This window comes from Ascaphus truei, chromosome 1 (assembly GCF_040206685.1).
Source record: "Ascaphus truei isolate aAscTru1 chromosome 1, aAscTru1.hap1, whole genome shotgun sequence".
Classification (NCBI taxonomy): domain Eukaryota; kingdom Metazoa; phylum Chordata; class Amphibia; order Anura; family Ascaphidae; genus Ascaphus; species Ascaphus truei.
Genome location: NC_134483.1, coordinates 110,765,764 through 110,781,359, shown reverse-complemented (window position 1 = coordinate 110,781,359; position 15,596 = coordinate 110,765,764). Strand labels below are relative to the sequence as shown.

General features: G+C 48.4%; 1 protein-coding gene across 2 annotated transcripts in view; it reads right to left on the bottom strand.

The window, feature by feature from the left end:
- ARSK (arylsulfatase family member K) overlaps positions 1-15,596 on the bottom strand; it is a 139,488-nt gene that overhangs the window by 105,447 nt on the left and 18,445 nt on the right. For both annotated transcript variants that reach the window (XM_075593285.1, XM_075593283.1), the window contains exon 2: positions 12,660-12,789. In XM_075593285.1, coding sequence (XP_075449400.1) covers positions 12,660-12,789 — 130 coding nt within the window. The remainder of the gene's footprint in view (positions 1-12,659; positions 12,790-15,596) is intronic.

Sequence of the window (15,596 nt, the reverse complement as noted above, 5' to 3'; positions counted from 1 at the left end):
GCCCTTCACCCCCCCTACCCCTGCCTTTCACCCCCCCCTACCCCTGCCCTTCACCCCCCTCTACCCCTGCCCTTCACCCCCCCCTACTACCCCTGCTCTTCACCCCCCCTAACCCTGCCCTTCACCCCCCCCACGCCTGCCCTTTGACTGACGCACGCACACACCCTGACTGACGCACTCACACACCCTGACTGACGCACGCGCACACCCTGACTGACGCACGCACACACCCTGACTGACGCACGCACACACCCTGACTGACGCACGCACACACCCTGACTGACGCACGCACACACCCTGACTGACGCACGCACAGACCCTGACTGACGCACGCACACACCCTGACTGACGCACGCACACACACCCTGACTGGCGCACGCACACAAAACCTGACTGGCGCACGCACACAAACCCTGACAGCCGCACGTACACACACTGACAGCCGCACGCACACACACCCTGACTGACGCACGCACACACCCTGACTGACGCACGCACACACCCTGACTGACGCATGCACACACACTGACGCACGCACACACTGACTGACTGACGCACGCACACACACACACACACACACTGACTGACGCACTGACTGACACACACACATACATACTGACGCACGCACACAACCCCTCACAGCCGCATGCACACAACCCCTCACAGCCACACGCACACACACACAGACTGACGCGCGCACACACACACACACACACACACACTGACTGCTGCACACACACCCACTGACTGCTGCACACACACACACTGACTGCTGCACACACACACACACACACACACACACACACACACTGACACACACACACACACACACACACACACACACACTGACACAAACAAACACACACACTGACACACACACTGACACACACACACTGACACACACACACTGACTGACACACACAAACACTGACTGACACACACACACACACTGACTGACGCACGCGCGCACACACACACAGACTGACGCGCGCGCGCACACACACAATGAATGGTACACACATACACACTGACACACACACACAGACACACACACATACACTGACACACACACACTGACACACACACACACACACACACTGACTGACACACACACACACTGACTGACACACACACTTACTGACGCGCGCGCGCGCACACTACCACCCCCACACCCACACTGACTGACTGACTGACTGACTGCCGCACGCACACACTGACTGACTGAGGCACACACACACGCACACACTGACTGTGTGTGTGTGTGCGTCAGTCAGTCTGTGTTTCTGCGTCAGACTCACTGACGCGCGCGCACACACACTGACTGACTGACGCACACACAATGACTGACGCACACACACTGCATGAAGCTGTAAAGGAGGGAGGGGGGGAACTGGATTGATGTGAATGGGGGACAAACAGAGAGAGGGGGAGGGGTGAGGAGAGAGAGAGGAGCGGGAATATTACATCCCGGGCAACGCCGGGTCTCTCAGCTAGTATAAAATAAACGTAAAGAGAGGGTGCATACCATTCAATGATGGATACAAAAAAAGGAACAACAGGACAGTCACTCTTATACTCCCAGAAAGTGAATATATATATCATTTACGTGAATCACTATCCGTATTCGAAGTGTGTGTGTATATAAATATATATATACATACAAATGAGCATACAGTAATATTTCCATTTGCTATTTGCCTTGCTATGGAGGGTTTTTGTCACTTTTTTACTCACATAACTTCACATATACATACATATATAATATATATATATATATATGCAGTAGAAGTGTATTGTGTGTATTTACCTACACACTCACTCCACATTTCAGTAACATACATATACATCTAAATAATATTCACATATACACGTTTGCTATAAATGGAATTATTACAATTTTACATTATATACACGTGCAATGAATGGAATAAACACTGTAATAAGTTTGAAATCGCCTATCCGAGCTGCTATGCATGGCTGATCCCTTTTCTCCAGCTTCCTTGAATGTGCTATGAGGAAGATCATGTGACCAGAGGCTAGTGCACGTTTAGAGAGAGGGAGGGCAGGGCTGACAAAGGGGTGTGCCTGGGTTTGTGACAGGACATGAAGGGGCAGTGCCTTAGCAAATGCTTGTTAAAATAGAATACAAGAAAATTGGTCTTTCAAAGTTGTTTTTTTAAAAACAGAAAATGCTAAAAGTATTATTTCTTACTACAGAACTGATTTATTAAAAAAACCACACATGCAGGATATAGACTGAACTGCAGCTTTAAAAGAACTTGCAAAACCGGAGTAGAAAAAGCAGTAGTGCCAGCTTCCAAGGTACAACATCTATCTTTGCTATTGAACTCTTACTGCTATGCATAAGAGGAAATTAAAAGAGCTTTAAAACCCACACAAGCCACAGCAATGGCAGTTCTGTCTCTTGCTAGTAACAGAAGTAAAGTGGTTGCAATGTGATGGAACTACAGTGTTCAGATTAACACTACTTTTTTTTTTATTTTGACACCCAATGTGCCCATATTTCTTTATTAACAAACTTAACGTTCCACTTCCTTTTGAAAGAAAAGAGGATTTATTTTTTTTAAAGTATTTTTTCTGTTCCTTTTTTACAGCATTAATATTGCTAAAATCTTACTAAAATACAGTCCAAGAATGTAAATGTAGCGGTCATGTAAAATGTCTACAGTCATCTCTCCTGTTGGCAGTAAGGCCTGGTAAGTGTGGGCATGCCAGCAGTAATCATGGAGGTTTACCCTCACACCCTGGTGGGGTGCCCTGTGTATGGATGGGACTGGTCACATGCTCTGACTCCATGGTTAGTGATGTCAGAGGTGTGTCAGTCTCAGAAGTTACATAAGGCACAGCACTGTATCAAAAGTTAGTCGGTTCTGAGTCTAGTTACAGATCTAGTCTAGGATGGTCGGAGTCTGAGTGTTAGTTGTGACAGCTCAGTCAGAGAGCTACATGCGGCTCTGCCAAGAAGAGGAGTTATGGCAGGAGCTCAAGTTCAAGTTATGTTGTAGTAACTAGAGAGGAGACTGTGTCCAGGGACCTGGCACAGGGCAGTGATCCCTGCGGGGATAGGGAATCCCTATCTAAGGACAGATACACCTTTAAAGGGAGACACTGACGGAGGAATGAGTGGCCAAGACTCTACTGCGAGGGGCAGCTAGCCCACATCACCCAATAAAGATGTTCTCATTCACAAAACCTCTCGTGTACCTGTGTGGAATGAGTGTACAGAGAGGGGCACCACGGAGGAGTTCCTCAACAGGATCATCCCCTTGCGGACGCAAGGACCCTGATGAGGTGGAGGCGCTGCACTGGAACTAGGTGAGACTCAAGACACGACCTCAGCTGCCTGTCTGGACGGGTCCTCCCCACACACCATCATGCGGGAGACTCAGGAGTCCTGTTGCCAACAGGTGCACCACCAGACACTACCACACTGTAATGGGGGCCGGTTAGACCACAGGGGCCAACGTGAGATTGGGTGGGTCAGGCCGGGCCAGAAATACCGTTACATTTGGAGGCGAGCTGCTGAGATCAGATCTGTCATCAGGACAGGCTCTAGCTAGGCACACTGGGAAACAGGGAGAGTGTCTGCTGCCACTCTGTGCTGCGTAGGGACGGACCTAGGGGTAGTCAGGGGGCTGACGGGATATTGTCAGTTCGCAGGGACAACCTAGGGGCCTGAAAGGAGTGAGGGGTCTGGAGCCGGGCTATAGCTGACCGAGTCACCTTGAGGCAGTGCTAGTTGGTAGGATGCCTAAAGGGATAGCCTGTTAAAAAAGACGGGGCACTAAAGAAAAGGAAAATGGACCCATGATAGAAAGCAATAATGTTATAAATATCTCAGGGGTCACCATCTCCGATGGAGAGATGGCCGTGTTGAACAGAGGTTTAAATTTTGCACCAATGAGGGATTTCAATCTGTTCAACACGGTCATTGATCTGCAAAAATATGTTCGAAAATTGTCTCTCAAAAAATGTTTTGCAAAGGATCAAAGGGTCACTGAGTCCCCTCCCCTGTGTGAGGGGGGCCCTGTTGACCCCCCTCACACAGGTGATGAGACTCAGACAGATAGATTGTCCTTTAAAGAATATGTAGCCATACAGGATTTGACAGATCTAGATACAGACAACACAGTGGTAGACGCCGTTGGGGAGGAGGAACAGTTTTTGTTCCTTAGTGGCACTAAACATACACAATTTAGAAATAGGTCCATTTTTTGTCCATCCTTTTCAAAGGGTCCTCATTTACAAACATACGAACGGCTTGTAGAGCAGGATTTGCAGGCCTTGGCTAAAGGCTACATGTTCACTGCTCCCTCTTTTGATAACCTATCTAGAGTGGATAGGATGAATCTGAATATACTAAAAAAGAGATCCGATATCATTATAAAAAATGCGGACAAAGGGGGAGCAGTGGTCATCATGCACACATCAGCCTATCATGCAGAAGCACTTAGACAATTGTCAAATATACAGGCATACTGCAAATTGGACAAAGACCCCACTAAAATGTACCTAAGGGAAATTTATGATCTGTTGGATCTGGGCAGACAGTTAGGAGTGATCAACAATCGTGAGTCAACTTATTTGTACAATTCCGTTCCGGTCGTGCCTATTTTTCACCATCTCCCAAAGATCCACAAGACTCTGGTCTGCCCTCCAGGCAGACCCATTATATCGAGTATTGGATCTTTGGGAGATGGTCTATCTAGGTACGTCGATTATTTCTTACAAACTTTAGTCAAAGAATTACCGGCTTATCTTAGAGACTCCGCAGATTTGCTCCAAGATATTCAAAAAATCACTTGGCTCAAAGGTTACACTTGGGTTACCCTTGATGTAACTTCTTTATACACAATAATTGATCACACTTTGGGCACAAGGGCTATCAGTCACTTTCTTAATCACTCTAATTTGAATATGGCACAAATCACTTTCTTGTTAGATTCAGTCACTTTTTTATTACAGCATAACTACTTTATGTATGATGCACAGTTTTATTTACAGTCACAAGGCACAGCCATGGGCACGTCATTTGCACCCTCATACGCGAACCTTTTTATGGGATTTTGGGAATCTACCCACATTTTCGGTGATCACAATCCCTTTAGAGATAATATTATTTTTTATCATCGCTTTATTGACGACTTATTAATCATTTGGGAGGGGGACACCGACACTCTACACGAGTTTTTTGAATATCTTGGAGCAAATACATACAATTTAAAATTCACACATTGTTACAGTGACTCACAGATTGATTATTTAGATCTTCATCTATATATAGATGTTGGACAACAAATTCAGACCAGCATCTATAGGAAAGCAAATTCCAAAAACTCTCTGCTCAGATCAAACAGTGCCCACCCGAGACCCCTGATTAAGGGAATACCCAAAGGGCAATATTTAAGACTAAGGAGACTATGCTCCACTGATGAGTCCTTCTTGGCACAAGCTGATGAATTGAAGAGCAGGTTTAGAGAGCGTGGCTATGATGAGGGGGACCTTGAGAATGCCTTCCAAAATGCCCTAATGACCGATCGCAATGATCTGATTAAGAAGAGGAAACCTGGGAAGTCCTCGAAACGGGAAGGGGCAGCACAGGTCCCACTCTTCATAACCACCTTCTCTAGACAGGCAGAGCAAATACGGCACATCTTGCAAAAACACTGGGGGATTCTGCAATTGGATTCTGAACTAGATCCATATACTATACACAAGCCTAGAATAGTATTTAAGAAGGCAAAGACCATTGGAAATTCTGTATCCCCCAGTTTATTTTGCTCAAAAAAGAAAAACAACACACAGCTACCAAGGGGATTCTTTAAATGTGGCAATTGTAACCTGTGTAGGTATGCGGAACCTGTCAAATCCCTAAGGGATGTACACACTGGTCACATCTATAAGATTGAGTCATTTATGACATGTAACACTGAGTTCGTGATTTATCTCTTGAAATGTGCATGTGGTAGTGGCTACGTTGGCAGGACAATTAGAACAGTGAAAGTGAGAATCACAGAGCATATGCGCAGTATCAGAAATAAAGATGAACGTTTCCCAGTAGCGCGTCACTTTAATACATGCAAACAGGGATCAATCAAAACCCTTACATACAGTGCTATTGAAAAGATCTCCATACATCCTAGAGGAGGAAATAGGGAGGCACTATTAAACCGTCGAGAAATGTTCTGGATTTATGCCCTTGGGACAATGGCTCCCAGGGGCATAAACCAGGACTGGGAATTGAAACACTTCCTAAATTAAAATAAACTAATGGTATAACCAAATATTATCTCATAATATATTTATACTTGAGTAGTTTGGGGTATTCAATTATCCCTGACTGGAGTGTTCAATAAATATAAATGTTTTTTGTGCCTCGAGCTAAATGTATTTACCCCCAAGTGTCTCGCAGTGATACAGTTCACAGTACGCACATGTACACATAAAAGAATATATATTCCAATAAGCAGAAAACTAGTCCAATATTCAGAGTACAGGAAAGACAAAGAGTTAATTACAATTCGTATGATGATAATAATTTTAAAGCCAACAATGTATGTCTTTATCATAAGATATGATATCATATGGTACCTGAATAGCTCCACGGCGGATATAAGATTCGCAATATAGTATTTTTAACTTTTTTTTTATGTATTGTTTATTGTTGTGTTTGATATGTATGTGATTTACTTATTGGTGATATTCACATGATTTTGTTTTTCTCCCCCTTGTCTCATTCACTGTCTTATTCCTTTTCCTTCCCAACCCCCCCCCCTCTTCCCCCCCTCCCCTCTCCCCCCCTCTCCTCCCCCCCCTTCCCCCCCCCCCACCCCCATGGGGTGAACCTTATGTCATGTCATTTTTCTGCAACATTAGAACAATAGAGTGAAGTGAGGTGAATTATGTTTCCCTATACATCTTTTATGGTTGCTTAGATATGCTTTGGGACACATGAGGAGGTTGCAGATGATCTATTCAGACAGTAATTCATTATGATTGATTGGGGTTGCACTGAGACACGCAGCGTTATGACCTAGGCAGTGTTCTATTGCGGCCACCCAGCAAGCCACATCCTGTGTTTACGAGAGGCAATAGCACATGGCTAATTTATATTCACTGCACATTTTCACACGCTGGACAGGGTTACGCTGATAAACACAATGTCATGACGTAGGCAGTGTTTACTGCGGTCACTTAGCAACCCACAGCGTCCGTGCGTGTGTTGATAGTAGAGAACAACACATGGCTAATTAATATTCACTGCACCCTCCAACACGCGCGCATACACAGCTGTTAGGTATAGACTAATTATCGATTTTTCGCGGCAAAACACACAGCGCAATGACGCAAGGGGGAGGGGTTTTACACTATAAGACAGGGGGTAATGGAGACGCGAATCAGCTCTATGATTAAGGACCACGCAGGTCCGAAACGCGTCAGAGTGTGTCCCCCATACCATATGTTTTTTCAATAAAATTTCATTTTTAATCTACACCTTGCTGGTCTCTCATCTCTACAAGCTGTGCACCGCTGGAATCTTCGGATCCTTCCTACTGTTGGATAGCCTGTTAACTTGGTCAGGAATCCTGGAGAGGGTCTGCGCTAGGCTGACCAAGAGAGGTAGACGCCCCAAGTACTGCATGGCAGAGCCAGAGTACCTAGCCCATTCCAGACACTTACCATAGGGAGCACAGACTGGGAGGAAGGAGACACAGCAGACACTGAGAGAGTGAGCCTAGCCTGAGGTAGTGCACAGTGAGTCAAGCCTAGTTCAGGTACACATGTGGTGGTGCATCTGAGCAACTCTCTATTGTACTGATGTGGAGGCTGCCCCGCAGAGCGGAGCCCTATGTACGATAACTGTTACGAGAGAATGGAGGATCCGCGTGGTGCGGAGAACACAAAATGGCGACCAGAGGCCGATGGGGAGGGCACCCGTGGCGTGCACCCCACTGAAGAGCAAACTGTCGCCGAGTTATCGTTAACCAGGCTGCTCTGGAGCGGAGCGAAGGCTGTGGCTGCCCCGTTTTTATCCTGTCTGGGACAGCGAGGGGCCACCCTTGAAGAGTGTGAGGAAATTGTAATAATTGGGGGAGAACCCCGCGAGGAGAGCAAACAAATGGACTTTTTGAGCTTAAAAGTCAACCAAAATGGCGGTTCCCGCTTGCTAGGGAAACCGCATGGGACAGTCACAGAAAATGTGGCTGGTGCAGGACTTGCAAAAAGCTGGCCGGGAATGGCGCGAACAGCAGAGCCCCGCCCTGATGGGGGGCATGGCGCGAAAGCTATGGCTGCGCCGGCATGGACAGTGACTCGCTCAGCCCCTGTGCTGAGTCAACCACTTACTCTATGGGACCCTCCCCTGATTTCAACCAGGGGGAGTGACTTTCAATTATGGCCTGTGGGAATGCACCCACTGGGCCCAGGGATTGATATCCAGACGGCGCCACTACAGAAAGTAGTTCCGGCCGTGGAAGTCAGTTGCAAAAGAGAAGGAAACCTTGCACGCAAAGCAGCTGCAAGAAAAAGGCGGGAGTTAGCCGCGGGAAAAGAACCCAGCTCTGAGGAGGGAACTGGCGCGAAAACGCTGACCGCGCCCACCAGGACTGAGAAAGGAGCGGTCTTAGTTAAGGGGCATGATATTCCCCTGTGGGACCCGCCCATTATTGCAACCCCTGGGGGCGGGTTCCAGCTCTGTCAGAGGAAGGAGGAGCCGAAGCAGGGAGTGGCGGATCCAGCAACTTCCACCAGTCAGTTGCGAGGAACCACTGACCTGAACAGACCTATACAGGAAGTGGCTCCTGTGAAAAGAATGGCCTGCTCCTCCACTGTGGGCACGATGGTCTCCACCCAGCCCTACTCAGTACCCGGCGGGCTACTGGTAGTAAGGGTGGCTAACACCGAGACGGTGGTCGGGCTCTGCCTACAATGCGGGCTGCCCGGAGGCACGGTCAACACGGCGGCACGTTGCCCACAATGCGGGACACTGTACTTATGGCCAATGCCGACTTTCATACCGATTCTATCGGCTGACCCCCCGGGGGACCTGGCTAGGCGAGCTGCCGAGTCCCCTGGCGCACTGTGGATAGGGCGTGCGAGTCCCGGAGAAAGGGGACTGGAGCCGGTCAAGTCGGCTGGGTCGGCCGCAACCGCGGCAGTCGGGTTACCCTCTGACCGCCCCGAGAAGGGGGATTACTCGGACGAGGATCTCCGGGAGCTAGCGGAGGTAACAGCGAGACCCAGGATAGAACCGGGGAGGATGACACCCCGTGGTACCAGTAGCTGTCGGAAAGACAGAACGTCCCCCGCAGATCGGCGAGCCGAGAGACGGAGTCCCTCCGCCTCAGAACGTGGCGGCGACGGACGAGAGACGCCGGCACCCCTGCGGACGGGTAAGAGGAGTCCCTTCACTTACCTTGCCCCCGCAGACGGTGTAGAAGCAGAGAGGCCATGCCAGGCCGCAGGCGCACATGGAGAGACGGCATCACTTCCGGTGGCGACGACAGCGGAGCTTCCGGATGTCGTCATTGAGGAAGAGATCCCGCATGGGGGTCCAACCCGCGATGACGGTGTTTCCTGTTCCGGGGAAGACATCACTTCCGGTGGCGACGGCGGAACCACCGGAGAGGAAGCAGGTCCCCGGGAGAATCGGGAGAAGGTCCCCGTTCACCTACAAGGCCCAGGAGTTGGATGGGCGATCCAAGGACTGGGGAGGGTGAGGTATCTTCATTGGACCAGTCTACGGACAGCCAGGAACGGGTCCTAACCCCGTGGGGTCCTATCAACCGCCCCTATGCCCCATCCCCAGCCCTAGCTAAAACCCCTACCCCAATCACACGGTCCCCGGGTTCCCCACCTAGTTTGGAGTCCGTGGACATTTCACCAGGGGAAGAGGGGAGACGGACTGGGGAAAGGCAGCGCAGTGGCGCTACGGAGGGCGATTCCCGGGGAGGGGGGGAGTTGAGGGTGTCCACAACAGTACCTGAGCCCGTGAAAAAGGCCCCGGGATCTTCCAGGTGGTTTCTACCTCGATCAGCCAGATCATCGGGGGTATTTTCTCTAAGTGACGATAGAGAGTCAGGGGAGCCAAATAGATTTAGGGAGAACCGTTGGTGGGCCCCACTATTCGAAGGATACTCCGCTTGGATGGACCGCACTCGGTTCCTCATCCGGCGGGAAGATGTAGTGGATTATTGGTGGGCTGTGGGAAAATTTACGCCTGAACAAAGGGACAGAGAATTGCAGGAGCGGTGGCTGCAGATCGAGCATAGGGAAATAGAGCCCATGGGTCCTAGTATCCTATCCGACCCCGTGGATCCTGATGAGCCCCTATCATGGGTGTTACCTGGGAGGGCAGGTAAGGCTGACCTGACTAGGATCAGTAGGGCCGAGAGAACCATAATGGCTCGTTATAAATCTTCCCACGGGTTGGAGTACCCGTATGTCCCTGAGCCTCTTATGGACGAAATAGAGGACAACCGGGATAGGTGGCTTAGGGAGGCCATAGAGATGCACCTAGTGGGAAGAGGTAGCTCAGTGGTAGGGAAGAAGGCCGAGGAGCGCATAGAGCACTTAGTGCGGGTATGGGGCATTGGCCGAAACATTTACAAACATAGGGTGACATATAGGCCTGAGAGGGGAATGCCTAGGCACTATCACGTCACGGTCCTGGACATGGGCGGTAGAGAGGTCAAGAAACCTGACCCGCTTCACTATTTTTAGGGGGTACTAATGCATTACGCGGGTCCGTGGCTGCTGGTCGGGGCGGGCTTGGCGGAATGTACTGTATTCATTTTTGTTATACCATGGAAATGTACGTGAAGTTACCATAATTATGTTTTGTATTTCAGTGCTTCCTGGAAAAGGGTATACAAATTTAGGTCCCAGCGAGGACGATGGGATTCACCAGGGGGAGAATATAGCGGTCATGTAAAATGTCTACAGTCATCTCTCCTGTTAGCAGTAAGGCCTGGTAAGTGTGGGCATGCCAGCAGTAATCATGGAGGTTTACCCTCACACCCTGGTGGGGTGCCCTGTGTATGGATGGGACTGGTCACATGCTCTGACTCCATGGTTAGTGATGTCAGAGGTGTGTCAGTCTCAGAAGTTACATAAGGCACAGCACTGTATCAAAAGTTAGTCGGTTCTGAGTCTAGTTACAGATCTAGTCTAGGATGGTCGGAGTCTGAGTGTTAGTTGTGACAGCTCAGTCAGAGAGCTACATGCGGCTCTGCCAAGAAGAGGAGTTATGGCAGGAGCTCAAGTTCAAGTTATGTTGTAGTAACTAGAGAGGAGACTGTGTCCAGGGACCTGGCACAGGGCAGTGATCCCTGCGGGGATAGGGAATCCCTATCTAAGGACAGATACACCTTTAAAGGGAGGCACTGACGGAGGAATGATTGGCTAAGACTCTACTGCGAGGGGCAGCTAGCCCACATCACCCAATAAAGATGTTCTCATTCACAAAACCTCTCGTGTACCTGTGTGGAATGAGTGTACAGAGAGGGGCACCACGGAGGAGTTCCTCAACAGGATCATCCCCTTGCGGACGCAAGGACCCTGATGAGGTGGAGGCGCTGCACTGGAACTAGGTGAGACTCAAGACACGACCTCAGCTGCCTGTCTGGACGGGTCCTCCCCACACACCATCATGCGGGAGACTCAGGAGTCCTGTTGCCAACAGGTGCACCACCAGACACTACCACACTGTAATGGGGGCCGGTTAGACCACAGGGGCCAACGTGAGATTGGGTGGGTCAGGCCGGGCCAGAAATACCGTTACATAACAAACGTACAGCAGATCTTTTCTGAAGTTAGACACAGTCCCTGGGCAGTATAGACTTGCATCTCGGGTTCAGCCGACCTGTCTTAAATGGTGGGAAAGCTAAATCAACAGTATATTCTACAGGGTATGTTCTTTTTCCTCTGAGAAAGAGTCCTCAGAATAAATTAAGATGGCTTCCCAAACAATAAAACATACTTTTTAAAGATATGTCTCTATTTTATCACAGCATAGAAGAACTCTGCACCAGAGGATTTAGCCATATGTATTTTATGTACAGTATGTGTTTAAATGTCAAGGAACTCCCAGAACTGAATTGCAACTGATCTAGCAGTCCGATCCCAGAAAAAAACATCACTACGTTAGAAAGCAACTCAAATACTGTACATGTAGTGTTAAAAATATATTATAGAACATGGGGTCACTTTACTGTATGAAGTTGTGGGGCCAGGAGAGTGCAAAATAAAGACTTTGTAAAAGTACCTACTGCATTCAAGTGAATTATTTGCAAGCAACCATAGTCTCCAAGATGCAATCACAGGTTAGCATAATTCCCAATGTTCACATTTAGAATAGAGGGATGTACTGTAAGATAAGGATGTTCATGGAAGAAATAAAGTTACCCTACTGTTCAATAAAGTTATATTTTTATAGAGCTACTTTAACAATGCAACATACATGTGAACACAGAATTGTAAAGTAAGTAAAAGACTAGAATGGTTCACATGTAAATTTAATATAAATTCACAAAACACTTAAAATTCCATTTAAATACTGTAGTGTCTTTAATATATACTGTACATATAAACACGCACATACATACATTTAATCCAGGTGACGTGAAATGTTACCATACCTGCACGAGATGGACAGCAGATAGGAGAGTTGGTGTACGCATTCAGAAACACCGCCCCGTGACTTTTCATGAAGTTTATAAAAGGAAGGGACACAGGATTATTTTCTGGAGTAACAGTTAGTCTTCCATCCTGAAATAAAACAGTTAACACTCCCATTAAACATATTTCTTCACATTAATTAATATCCATTTAACATTTTTTCCAGTTTTTTTTCAATGAGTAAATATACGGTACAAACGTTATTTACATGGCTTTACTTCTATCTGTTAAAAGTTTAAAATACAGTAATCCTACATGTTATCTGGCGTTTCTGGCTTTAGATCTTCCATACAGAATTATCGTCCATTTTTATATTTATATATCTAATGGTATAAAGCCTGTGATAGTATTAATAACGAAACTATGCTGGTCTGTGATACCACCCTGCAAAACCCACTGGTTGTTAATGTAAATAAGGACCTATACAGTATGTTTAGATTTTAACTTAAGTGCAGTTGACAGAATTCAGCAAATTTATATTGAAATGGCATTTTGAAAAAAATAAGAACAGTACAGTATAATAATGTCATCAGCAACCCTGACTGCACATCCTCACTGCTGCAATATTCCAGCAACCCTGACTGCACATCCTCACTGCTGCAATATTCCAGCAACCCTGACTGCACATCCTCACTGCTGCAATATTCCAGCAACACTGACTGCGCATCCTCACTGCTGCAATATTCCAGCAACCCTGACTGCACATCCTCACTGCTGCAATATTCCAGCAACCCTGACTGCACATCCTCACTGCTGCAATATTCCAGCAACCCTGACTGCACATCCTCACTGCTGCAATATTCCAGCAACACTGACTGCGCATCCTCACTGCTGCAATATTCCAGCAACCCTGACTGCGCATCCTCACTGCTGCAATATTCCAGTAACCCTGACTGCGTATCCTCACTACTGCAATATTCCAGCAACCCTGACTGCGCATCCTCACTGCTGCAATATTCCAGTAACCCTGACTGCACATCCTCACTGCTGCAATATTCCAGCAACCCTGACTGCGCATCCTCACTGCTGCAATATTCCAGTAACCCTGACTGCACATCCTCACTGCTGCAATATTCCAGCAACCCTGACTGCACATCCTCACTGCTGCAATATTCCAGCAACCCTGACTGCGCATCCTCACTGCTGCAATATTCCAGCAACCATGACTGCGCATCCTCACTGCTGCAATATTCCAGCAACCCTGACTGTGCATCCTCACTGCTGCAATATTCCAGCAACCCTGACTGTGCATCCTCACTGCTGCAATATTCCAGCAACCCTGACTGCGCATCCTCACTGCTGCAATATTCCAGTAACCCTGACTGCGCATCCTCACTGCTGCAATATTCCAGCAACCCTGACTGCGCATCCTCACTGCTGCAATATTCCAGCAACCCTGACTGCGCATCCTCACTGCTGCAATATTCCAGTAACCCTGACTGCGCATCCTCACTGCTGCAATATTCCAGCAACCCTGACTGCGCATCCTCACTGCTGCAATATTCCAGCAAACCTGACTGCGCATCCTCACTGCTGCAATATTCCAGTAACCCTGACTGCGCATCCTCACTGCTGCAATATTCCAGCAACCCTGACTGCGCATCCTCACTGCTGCAATATTCCAGCAACCCTGACTGCGCATCCTCACTGCTGCAATATTCCAGCAACCCTGACTGCGCATCCTCACTGCTGCAATATTCCAGTAACCCTGACTGCACATCCTCACTGCTGCAATATTCCAGCAACCCTGACTGCGCATCCTCACTGCTGCAATATTCCAGCAACCCTGACTGCGCATCCTCACTGCTGCAATATTCCAGCAACCCTGACTGCGCATACTCACTGCTGCAATATTCCAGCAACCCTGACTGCGCATCCTCACTGCTGCAATATTCCAGCAACCCTGACTGCGCATCCTCACTGCTGCAATATTCCAGAAACTCTGACTGCGCATCCTCACTGCTGCAATATTCCAGCAACCCTGACAGCGCATCCTCACTGCTGCAATAATCCAGCAACCCTGACTGCGCATACTCACTGCTGCAATATTCCAGCAACCCTGACTGCGCATCCTCAATGCTGCAATATTCTAGCGACCCTGACTGCGCATCCTCACTGCTGCAATATTCCAGCAACCCTGACTGCACATCCTCACTGCTGCAATATTCCAGCCACCCTGACTGTGCATACTCACTGCTGCAATATTCCAGCAACCCTGACTGCGCATACTCACTGCTGCAATATTCCAGCAACCCTGACTGCGCATCCTCGCTGCTGCAATATTCCAGCAACCCTGACTGCGCATCCTCACTGCTGCAATATTCCAGCAACCCTGACTGCGCATGTTCACTGCTGCAATATTCCAGCAACCCTGACTGCGCATCCTCGCTGCTGCAATATTCCAGCAACCCTGACTGCGCATCCTCACTGCTGCAATATTCCAGCAAACCTGACTGCGCATCCTCACTGCTGCAATATTCCAGCAACCCTGACTGCGCATCCTCACTGCTGCAATATTCCAGCAACCCTGACTGCGCCTCCTCACTGCTGCAATATTCCAGCAACCCTGACTGCACATCCTCACTGCTGCAATATTCCAGCAACCCTGACTGCGCATCCTCACTGCTGCAATATTCTAGCGACCCTGACTGCGCATACTTACTGCTGCAATATTCCAGCGACCCTGACTGCGCATACTTACTGCTGCAATATTCCAGCAACCCTGACTGCGCCTCCTCACTGCTGCAATATTCCAGCAATCCTGACTGCGCATCCTCACTGCTGCAATATTCCAGCAACCCTGACTGTGCATCCTCGCTGCTGCAATATTCCAGCAACCATGACTGCGCATCCACACTGCTGCAATATTCCAGCAACCCTGACTGCGCCTCCTCACT